The sequence below is a fragment of the Aethalodelphis obliquidens genome, unplaced genomic scaffold (assembly GCF_003676395.1).
Source record: "Aethalodelphis obliquidens isolate GAN/ISIS:26980383/991018 unplaced genomic scaffold, ASM367639v1 scaffold69, whole genome shotgun sequence".
In the NCBI taxonomy this organism is placed as follows: Eukaryota; Metazoa; Chordata; class Mammalia; order Artiodactyla; family Delphinidae; genus Aethalodelphis; species Aethalodelphis obliquidens.
This window is the reverse complement of record NW_020838013.1, coordinates 4,514,418-4,525,591: the sequence shown is the minus strand read 5'-3', so window position 1 is coordinate 4,525,591 and position 11,174 is coordinate 4,514,418. Positions and strand designations below refer to the sequence as shown.

The following is an 11,174-nucleotide window of genomic DNA, read 5'->3' as shown; positions in this document are numbered from 1 at the left end:
GTGTGTGTGTGTGTGTGTGTGTGTGTGTGTGTGTGTGTGTGTGTGTGGCCGTGCCGGGTGGCATGTGGGATCTTAGTTCTCTGACCAGGGATCTAACCCATGTCCCCCTGCAGTGGCAGCGCAGAGTCTTAACCACTAGACCACCAGGGAAGTCCCCAATGTTTACGTATAAGGAAAGATTTAATAGAACTCTCTCCAGTTCAGACAGCTCAAATCTGGATTCCTTAAAAATAAGCTCATTTCTTTGAGACCAATATATGAGGTCTGGGCTGGGCTTTGAAGATTACTAATGCTTGGAGACTTATTGAGAAAGAAGAAAAATATACAACAAGAAGAAACTTGAAATAGCAATAGGATGAATTATGTTTAAAATGACACTCTTCTCAAAAGTTGCCCCAATGTATTTAAGTCTTAATACTAGATAAATTTGAAGCTAAATATGTTAAACATGCTCAACATAACCCAACATTTCAATTTCTTTCCTCTAAATCTGCTTGGGGTAAGACTGCTAGAGATTGTTATTGGCCACTTTTGCTCTGAAATAGGCCTCTTTATCTTAGTGTAACTTAAGTTCAAAGTAACATTTCTTAATACAAACATTTTCTCGGGCTCTTCCTTTTTTTAGGGTCAGCCTGAAATCAGCATTTTTAGGACTAGATTTAAGTCCTAACTGAACGTACAAATGTTAGTATTTTCATAACAGGGACCTAACCTCATTCTAGGAATTGAAACACTGTACAGTCCAAACACACACACACACACACACACACACACACACACACACACACACACTTAACTTCTTTCTCGCTGAACCAAGATTACCCAAAACTCCCAAATTTTCTCTCAGAATCCAGAAACTGAATGCCCTAGCCAGATCAATAGCTGTCATGCAAAATAACCAACCCCTTACCTTTACATCAGCAATGAGAGCATCTTCGTCTTCTATCCCTGTAGGGACACATTTCTTGTGCAGTGGCAGAGACTCCAATTTATCTACAAGGCAACGAAGGCCTTCAAGCTCAAAATGGGTCAGATGCACCTGTCGGTCCTTTCTGGGGCTACACTGGGGATCCCATACTTGGCCATTGTGGGAGCCCCGGCTAGAGTCAGAGGATGAGTCCCCAGACAAAGTTTTCTTCAGACTTGGAAGACTTCGGCAGGTTTTGCCCAGTCCATCATAATCCAGGTTAACCCCATTGGCTACAGGGCTAGTGAGGACAGAACGCCTGCTGCTCAAGCGCCGGGGTTCTCGATCTACTGCTTCCTCATCCCCATTTCCAGACTCCAACCCATTTAACTCCAAATCTGCCAGTATGAAGAGAAAATGCAGTAAGAACATGACACATGGCCATGTGATCAACAGAGAAATAGGTAGTATGGGAGGGGCCTTGAGGTTATAAATGACAAAGCTGTCACATTTTAAAAATGGTCTTCCCTATTCCAACCCATTTGTCCACTGTTGAAAACCATTTACAGGTAAAAACAGGATCCTGAGCTAGCAGGACAACTGAGGTAACAGTCAACTAGATTTTTAAAAGATTGGGAAGGGTGCAGTCTTTAAACTGTGTGCTAGAAGTAAGTTACCTATGAAAATAGTTGTAAATTAGTTTCAAGTTCAAACTTAATTTGGGTATTATGGGATTTCATTATCTTTTAAAAAATTAGTATGAAGCACATATATTTAAAAAGTAGTTTTGTTCAAAGTTTTCACCATAAAATTAAGCTTTGGAATTGAAATCTTAGCAACATGGCTAAATAAAACAAAGTGAATATTTTTTAAAATAAAGATTTTGATAATCAAAACAAAGTGAAAATAAAAGTTTTAATGAAAGAAGAATTTTAAAATGTTAACTGATCTTTTATTATGAAAGTAACACATGTTGACTATTAATAATTTAGAAAATACAGGAAGGTGCAAAGAAGTAAATAAGTCTTCCCATATCTCTCCACCCTTGGATAACAACTCAGTGTGATGTATCTTCTTTCCATCTTTTCCTATACATATGTGTATGACTATGACTCGATGTATTTTTTTTGTAAACCTTATAATTTAATTAATTAATTAATTAATTAATTTTTGGCTGCGTTGGATCTTCATCGCTGCGCACGGGCTTTTCTCTAGTTGTGGTGAGCGGGGGCTGCTCTTCGTTGCGGTGCGTGGGCATCTCATTACAGTGGCTTCTCTTGTTGCAGAGCACGGCTCTAGGGGCGCAGGCTTCAGTAGTTGTGGCACATGGGCTCAGTAGTTGTGGCTCGTGGGCTCTAGAGCGCAGTCTCAGTAGTTGTGGCACACGGGCTTAGTTGCTCTGTGGCATGTGGGATCTTCCCGGACCAGGGCTCGAAACTGTGTCCCCTGCATTGGCAGGCGGATTCTTAACCACTGTGCCACCAGGGAAGCCCGACTTGATGTATTTTTAAACAAAATTAGGATCATGCTGTATGTACAATTCTGTATCTTGCTTTCATGTATTGGTGAGCATGTTTCAGAAATGCTAAGGCAAAAAGTATCTTGCTTGGATTGAAGACTCTCCATTAAATATATGACCACAGGATACTACAGTGTTGGCTCCTCTTTATTTTTAAGGCATGGAATAGCCTAAAAATGTATAACTGAAACTATCTTGACATCCAATAAAATATTTCTCTTGATAGAAGTTGGGAAAACATTAAAGCACAAAGGTTAAGAAAATACATTTTAGAATCTTACCAACATGGTTAAAGCTGTAGCTTTCCCACTATTAACTCTTAGATCACAAACAAGTTTTTTAATCTCCTTGAACCTTAATGCCCCCATTTGTAAAATATGCATAATAATACCTACACCTCACAGCTAATAATAATAACTTAATGTATATAAGCTGCTTAGTTTGGTGCCTGGAATATAGTAAGAGTAATTATGATGATATGATCCTAGTTTTTATTGTGCCAAAGACCATTCTTTACAGAATAAAACATTTTAGACAACTGATTACTCTTCTCTTTTTTTTGGCTGCGCTGTGTGGCTTGCGGGATCTTAGTTCTCCCACCAGGGACTGAACCTGGGCCATGGCAGTGAACGTGCGGAGTCCTAACCACTGGACCACCAGGGAATTTCCAACTGATTACTTTCGTGAGGAGCTAAGTACTAACAACTCAGACAAAGATGAGATCCAGAATATTTCATTTAGCCCTAGTAATTCACATCTGGATAGGAGGATCAGCTGTAACCAGTGTTCAACTTCAGTGAATGGATTTGGTACTTCTAAGTAGATAAGTAAAAAAGACAAACTATAAAAACAGAACTACTAGACTTCCCTGGTGGCACAGTAGTTAAGAATCTGCCTGCCAATGCAGGGGACACGGGTTCGAGCCCTGGTCTGGGAAGATCCAACATGCTGCGGGGCAACTAAGGCTGTGTGCCACAACTACTGAGACTGCGCTCTAGAGCCTGGAAGCCACAACTACTGAGCCCATGTGCCACAACTACTGAAGCCTGAGTGCCTAGAACCCATGCTCCGCAACAAGAGAAGCCACCGCAATGAGAAGCCCATGCACCGCAACGAAGAGTAGCCCCTGCTCGCCTCAACCAGATAAAGCCCGCAATGCAGCAATGAAGACCCCACGCAGCCATAAATAATTAATTAATTAATTAAAAACAAAACAAAACTACTGAGCAACAGCCTACGGAATAGTCCCAGTCTCACCCTCAGTCCTGCAGAGTATCTTGAAAGTTCATGTAGGTGGAACACTTACCCATGCTAAGGGACTCTTTCTGAAATTCCTTAGTTAGGTGGGAACGGTTGGTTATGCAGTACACATAGCGCTCCAACACGTACCAACACATCTCATAGTAGAATGGATAGCGGAACTTATTTGGAACCTACACAGGAAAAAAATGATGAAAAAATCAAGCTGATAACAATTTTCAAGGAAAGAGAGAAACAAACAATCACTGCAATAATTAGCCCAGGAAAAACACTCTCTAAGTAACCTGCAAACCTAAGTTGTCATGTGGAGCAAGAACTTAAGTGGATCTGTCAACTTAGAAAATGTTGGTCTTGGGAAATAATCACTAAAGATAAAAGGTACTTGGAAATACCATTTAGAACTATCAAGAAGCTGTCTTGTTGAGTGGGAAAGCATCAAAAACAAGTTTCAAGACAGAGAGTAAAATGTTAGTAAGACACAATATACTTAATTGAGAAAATTGTTTTAGGGTTCTTAGGATACAAAGGCATACCAACCACTCTTGCCTTTACTGTGGTTTTACCCTGAACCAGAAGGCCATGAAACACAGAATATAATAGGAAATCAGGACATGAGATAAAGTTATATGTTTTTATTATGTCCTTACATATATGAAAGTATGATTAGAGATGCATTCTCAAGGTATATCTAGTCTAGGACATGAGACTGAGTACTTGCCCCACTATTAACTCTCAGCTTGCCCGTCTCACACATTGTAGTCTACCAAAATGGTATGTCCACAAATCAGGTTACTACTCCATGTGGCCTAATCAGTTGCTATCTTTAGTCTTCTTTCCAATTCTCCCCAAAAGTAGCATGAAATTATTCCAGCTGAATTATAATAAAAATAAGTGCCCTTTAGATCTACCATAGTCAAGGAAATGGCAAATCAGCATGGATCAACGAGTGAGAAAGATCAACCATGGGGACTATCCTAAATACAGGCATAACTCATTTTATTGTGCTTTTGCTTAACTGAGTTTTACAAATTGAAGGTTTGTAGCAACCCTGCACTGTCAAATGACGGTTAGCATTTTTTTAGCAATAAAGTATACTTTAATTAAGGTATCTACTTTTTTTTTAAGACATAATGCTACTGTACACTAACAGACTACATGTAATGTAAACGTAACTTTTATATGCACTGGAAAACCAAAAAAATTCATGTGACTCAGTTTACTGCAATATTCGCTTTATCGCGTGGTCTGGAACCAAATCTGCCATATCTCTGAGGTATGCCTGTATATTCTGCCCATCTTCTTTCAGAGGGGCCATCTCTCAAAAGGATAAGGCAAACAATACTTTTAGGATTGTTTTGAATATGTAACTCCTGAAAATGTTCCCACCTCCTTTCAAAGCTCCATGTCAGGTAGTCTTCCCCAGTCAAGGAGACCCAGATGGGAGTCCCTTTTCAAAACCCTTCACTATGTCACAGGGCATCACTGTGGAATGAGGAGATCACTTTCCTCATTGCAAGGCAATGCAGGTACTTTTCATTAGCTTTAAAACGCAGAGGCTTCAGGCTCCGAATCTCGGTCTCTTATTGCCACTACATCTTTAACAACTAGAAGAGGTTTATCCACCCTTATTTGAAAATCAAATTAATTTACTTCTGGTACAGTAGGAGGGAACACAAGAATTAATAGATACTTGATCCCCCCCAAATTAAACATAATATACTGGACTTCTCTGCTCGTCTTTTAAGTTTTATTAACACTTTTCTGAAAGGTCTTTATTAAAAGTTCAGGACAACCCAAAATTCTAAAACCTCTGGGACTCTGTTGAGAGCGGAGTAATACTGACAGAAAATAAATAAATAAATAAAATATAAAATGGGCATTAAACTTTTGATTTTTCACTTGGAACTCAAGAGACTGTACTAATAATAGCCAAGACATCACACACCCAAACTGTGCCATTACATTTTACCTATGCTGCTAGACACCACAGAGCACAGCAGTTTCTAAGACTGGGTTAGAATGTTTTTGGAAGAAAAAATTTTAATACTCATTATAAAATTACTGAACCTTTAAGAGCTATCAATAGAATAATTACTAACAATCAAGTTCAAATAGTCTATTTCTACACTGGCATGGCAAAAGTAGCCAAAACATTGTCTTAGATTTACAACACTGTATATTTCTTCCCTAAAGCATTCTCTACACATTCTCTTTTAAGTTAAATTCTGTAAGTTTATAGCAGTTTGTAACATAATAAACATATGTCAGGTTGATATTGGCAATGTGAAAGCTTGGTGGAGAAAGTAAAAAAAAAAAAAAAAAAAGGCTCTGTGTGTACATATGTAGAGGACCCAATGAAATGTTATAGAAACACGGAAGGGTTCCTATTTGGAATGAAAGAATTAAGCCGTTCTTAGGAAAAATGGAATAATATAGCAGTTAGATACTGAAATTTGACATTTTCTGATAAACAAAGTCCAGGAAAATTAGATAAATCAACATCAGTTATTAACAGTTTAACCGTCTGAAGGAAATTTTTCATGCAGAGATAAAGGTGATCATTTTACCTATGCCATTGAATATACATTCTCCCTTTCTTCCCTCAAACTGAGCAAACAATTAAGCTATGGGTATAATAGCTATTTTTAGCCAAAAAAGGGAATGCTTTTTAAAAACATTTTCAGATTGAATCTTACAGCAGTGTAGGTGGTATTACCTCTTAGAATGATTTTGAGTTAAATAAGAGTATTTTACTATGAAATTATGTAATTTTTCTCTTTTGAAACATTTTAACTACTTTTACTGTTACTATAACTTAAAACTTACTAAACTATTTACCGTTTTCTGTAGTTTCATTACTTTTAACAAACAAGCAGAAGTTCAATTCTATAAAATTTATTTAAAAAGCACTGCATCCTCTCAATTCTAACAGGGCAATCCCTATAACTCCAACAATACCAAACTTATATCTTACGTATAATAGCTCCAACCAGAATAAATGTTTCAAAATAGGCACCAAAATGGTTAACTGATCATGTTCACAGTAAATTGGTCAGTGACTACTCCTTCTAAAAGTTGTGAATTCTTCATTAATTGTTATTTTTTGATTTTTGATTTTGAAAACTTTCAAATCCACCAAAAAGTTTAAAGAGCAGTACCACTAAGACTTCCACAGCGTCTCCAAGATTCACCAGTTGTTAACATATCACATTCTCAATGGCTGGGGTTGGGGTGGGAAGAAAACCTAACTAAGAGAGGGTTTTGTGACATGAGAAACTTATATGAAAGCAAATTTCAGTGTCCATAAATAAAATGTTATTTTATTTGAGCCATCCTCACTTATTTAAGTATTTCATTCTACAAGGCAGAGTTAAGTGCTTGTGACAGATACTGTATGGCCCACAAAGCCTAAAATATTTACTATCTGATCCTTTACAAAAAAAGTTTGCCAATTCTTGCCTTAAGGTATCCAATGCATGTAACTTTTCCCCTATATATCCAGAATGGTTTATTAGCTATGTAACATCCTATGGAAAACTGACAAAACAAGACACACAAATCATTTTCTATAGGGCTTCATTCTCTCACACAACCCCAGTTGAGAAAGGCAGTATACACATTTATAAAGTATAACAGTTTGAGTGTTACATAGTAAGCAGAGTAAAGAAAGATATAAGAAACCTCTTCAAATCCAATTATTACATAGAGTTACTTACCCGTGTCCGATCTTCAATGTTGTATATTTTTAACTGCATGGGGATATTGAAGCTATGCAAAAAATTGCCTCCAAACACTAATGTGTCTGTAGGAGTATACACAGCATGAATCCAGCCTAGAAGAAAGGGAATGGAGGGCAGTGGCTGTAAGCACACGTTGTAACATGGCTCTCTCAGAGCATTAGTACAAGACTTCTGGATCACACTTTTTACTCTAATTCTGCCTCTTCACGGCTGGTCTAGTTACTTAATCTCTTGCAGCCCCAATATCCTCTATAAAATCAGGATAAATTATACTTTATATGTGTGGTTGGTAAGCACTGAATGAGAAAGTACATGTAAAGTGTTTACAACAAACTTTCAATAAATGGTGCTTGCATTTTTTGGAGCACCTAATATTAACCAGGCTTAGTACAAGAGAATTTACATGTATTGTCATTTACTCCTCACAACAAAATGAGACAGGGATTTAAATATTTGACCAAAGTAGTATTAGCAGGTAAATTCATAGTCAGTCATACAGGTCTGTGACTCCAAAATCTATGCTCCCTCTAAGTACTTATTTGGGAACTTAGTTACCTGATAAAAACTATTACTGATTTAGTACTCTAGCCTTCACAGCTATCCCTTAGCAGAGTAGGTAGCTCTTAATAGGGGGCTGTTTATCACCTGCAAAACAGGTCTTATCCCTAGGATTCTGAAGAGCTAGGGCTAATGTGGGGCTCAAACATGTAGATCTGAAAAGCCGCCACTGGCAATTCTGATACATACTCTTAGTGGAAAATCATAGACTTTAAAAAAGAAGATAAATTCTTGTCATCTACTCAGTAATGACAAGAAAGAACACGCCATTGTTTTCTGCCCACTCCAGCATCATAACCATTCTTGGTGTTGGTGGTAATCTATCAATTTATTTTTCTTTAAGAAAAGGAAGTGGCTAGAGTAGACAACCCACTTTTTTGCATCTTGCTTACCTGAGGGAATGACGAAGGTATAGCCCTGCTTGAGCTCAATGCGCTGGCAATCTGACACCCGGTCACCCAGAAAGATGTCTCCCTGTTTCCCTGACAGCAGCCAATTCTCGTACAGCTCCAGGTTGTGGGCTGTAGGGGGGATGAGCCAGAAGACCTGTGAGTTAAAAAACTTCAGTCTGTTAACAGCCATTGACATGACCCAGTCGTCTCCCTCAACTGATAAACAGGTACAAACTTAAGACCAACAGGTAGAAGAGAAACAAGCAATCCTCCCAGCCTACAGAACTTGACCATTTGGGAAATTCTAGAGGCCTCAAGGAAGTGAACCTTTTTTGTCCTCCACTTGATCAAACAGCATTAGGGCTTCCCTGGGGTTTGATTGTAGAACCCGGAACCTATACAGGACTCAGAGAGAAGGAGGGCATTTAGCTTGTCACCTAGGCAGTCCCTTATTTGCCCCTGGCTGGCTGGTCTAAATGGTCCTAAGAAGCACAGTTAGTTAGGTACAGTACCTTCAAAACACAGGCCTGAGTTGCTTTATTCCAAGATAGTAACCAAGACTGAAAGGACAGAACTTAAGATACCACTTAAATGGATCCAAAATAAACAAAATGACTCTGGATTTGGAGGTACAGCTGTTCTAGATTTGGCCCTCACATTTTAAAAGCATCATCTGTTTTCATTCCAGTTCTACTTTTCTCTCACAAATGCTTTCACTTCTTACAAGAAAAAAGGGTAACGGTAAGAGTGTAATACTATAAACCTCTGATATTAATTCTACATTTCCATTCTTACACAGCATTCAGAAGCACTCTGAGAAGCTGGAACAAAGGTCTTTATGAATGAGGATAATCTTTCAAAATCTATTTATATCCTCTGACAGGACTTAAAGGCCTCCTATGGCTACATTTCAGACCAATGCCTCTATATAGGGAAAAGAGGTTTGGATCCCAATTTGCTGATTTCATTGTGAATCTACCCATAATTTGTGTTTCCTTCTACTACTTTATTATACTTTCATGTAGAGAAATTATCTTGTCCTCCTAAAACCAGTTCCTAGCCTTCATTTGGAGAATTCTGTTTTGGGAATCTAGAAACAGGACCATTGAGGTTTACTAAGTAGTGATGCCAATACTGGTAAAATGAGAATGAACTAGATGAATAGTAATTCCTACTGGACTCTAGCCAAGGAGGTCAACTTAATCTACAATTCTCTCCAGATACGAGTGGGGACAATCCCCTAGTAGACTCGTTTCCAGGGTATATGAAGCATGCATGAACTGAAGGAAACTCATATAACCAGCTTCAGATTCCAACCCCCATCACAACTATGACCGTACCTTTCCCCCTTGATGGATGTGATACCAAACAGAGGTACCACCAAAGTCCACATGGAAGTCAGTATAGCAGCCTCGAACACTCATCAGACAGTACCTGACCCAAAAAAAGCAGTAGCATTAGTACACTGACAAGAAAAAGAGGACTTTTCCCACCACAATGCCACACTCTCCCCTTGTGTACTCCACTCCCTCTATTTTCCACCTAATAAACTCCCAGTCGGTGAGAGGAATGCAATCTCAAGCTATCATATTATCAGAAGATACTTTTGTTTTTATGTCATCATGGGCTATGGTACTCTTACATACACTCTTCCCTTTGGAACTAAAGTCTACTCTTTAAATAATTCACCTTTTTGATCACTTGGGACCCAGAGCAAGGTTCCGAAGGGAGGAACCATTTCTTGCTATCACTTTGGTGTCCCACAGCACACCGAGGAAAATGCAGGGTAAGCCACTTACTTCTGCACTTTAGGGTACTGCATCTCCAAGATGGCATTTGTTGACTCAGTCTGACTTTCTTTTAAATGCCTTGGCCACATATTGTCTACCCAGTCAATGAAATCCACCTTTAAAAAGGAGGAGGAACATTTAGGCTTCAAAGGAAGGGTTGGGATTAAAGAGAATTCTAAAGTCAAGAAAAATAGAAATTCTCAGAACACACACTGAAAGACTACAATTTAATTTTAAGCAAACAAATAATATGTTGGTGAATCTTAGGATCAATAGGCAAACATTCTAGAAATAATTATTAAGTGAAAATAAAGACTAATGGTTCCATCAGCATGATCATAAAAGTAGCCCTAATGAAAACAAAGTCATTAAATGATGCCATAGTATCCAACCAAGCCCTCTCTTCTGTGTCAGTACTGGTATAATCAGCTATAATTTTTTTTTTTTGGTCCAATAAAAGGCACTGTCTGGAAGGTACCTATAAACTTACCAAAAGATATAAGTACTGTTAGAGCAGCTAAGATACCATTTAAGAAAGAAAGAAAAGAGAAAAGAAAAGAAAAAAGAAGAGGAGAGAAGTATAGTCAGCTGTACTTTTTGAATCCACCTTACAATGCAGGGGACGCGGGTTTGATCTCTGGTCAGGGAACTAAGATCCCGCATGCCGTGGGGCAACTAAGCCCGTGTGCCACAACTACTGAGCTCCTGCGCCTCAACGAGAGGGCCCGCGTGCTGCAAACAACAGAGCCCACGTGCTCTGGAGGCCACGTGCCACAACTAGAAAGAGAAACCCCCCCCCCCACACTACAATTAGAGAGAAGCCTGGGCACCACAACAAAGAGCCCACATGCTGCAACGAATGATCCTGCGTTCCTCAACGAAGACCTGATGCAGCCAAAAATAAATAAATAAATCTAAAAAAAAAAAATCATTTAAGAAAAGGTTAAGATAATAAATTTAAAAGAAAAAGAAAGAAAAAGGAAGGGGAGGGGAGGGGAGGTGGAGGGG

The 11,174-nt window shown here is 38.7% G+C and overlaps 1 protein-coding gene across 5 annotated transcripts in view; it reads right to left on the bottom strand.

The window, feature by feature from the left end:
• The window catches only part of KDM2A (lysine demethylase 2A), a 106,159-nt gene that overhangs the window by 21,953 nt on the left and 73,032 nt on the right, over positions 1 to 11,174 (bottom strand). For 3 of the 5 annotated variants that reach the window (XR_003429410.1, XM_027090159.1, XM_027090157.1), the window contains 6 exons: positions 10,176 to 10,282; positions 9,717 to 9,810; positions 8,377 to 8,530; positions 7,403 to 7,518; positions 3,733 to 3,859; positions 911 to 1,305 (listed from right to left, as the gene is read on the bottom strand). Coding sequence is in view for 4 of the 5 variants with exons in the window: in XM_027090159.1 (XP_026945960.1) it covers positions 911 to 1,305; positions 3,733 to 3,859; positions 7,403 to 7,518; positions 8,377 to 8,530; positions 9,717 to 9,810; positions 10,176 to 10,282 (993 nt within the window). In the remaining variant the exon portion in view is untranslated. Of the gene's footprint in view, positions 1 to 910; positions 1,306 to 3,732; positions 3,860 to 7,402; positions 7,519 to 8,376; positions 8,531 to 8,703; positions 8,772 to 9,716; positions 9,811 to 10,175; positions 10,283 to 11,174 lie in introns of those variants that run through there. The other 2 variants (XM_027090161.1, XM_027090160.1) reach the window with 2 other exon arrangements.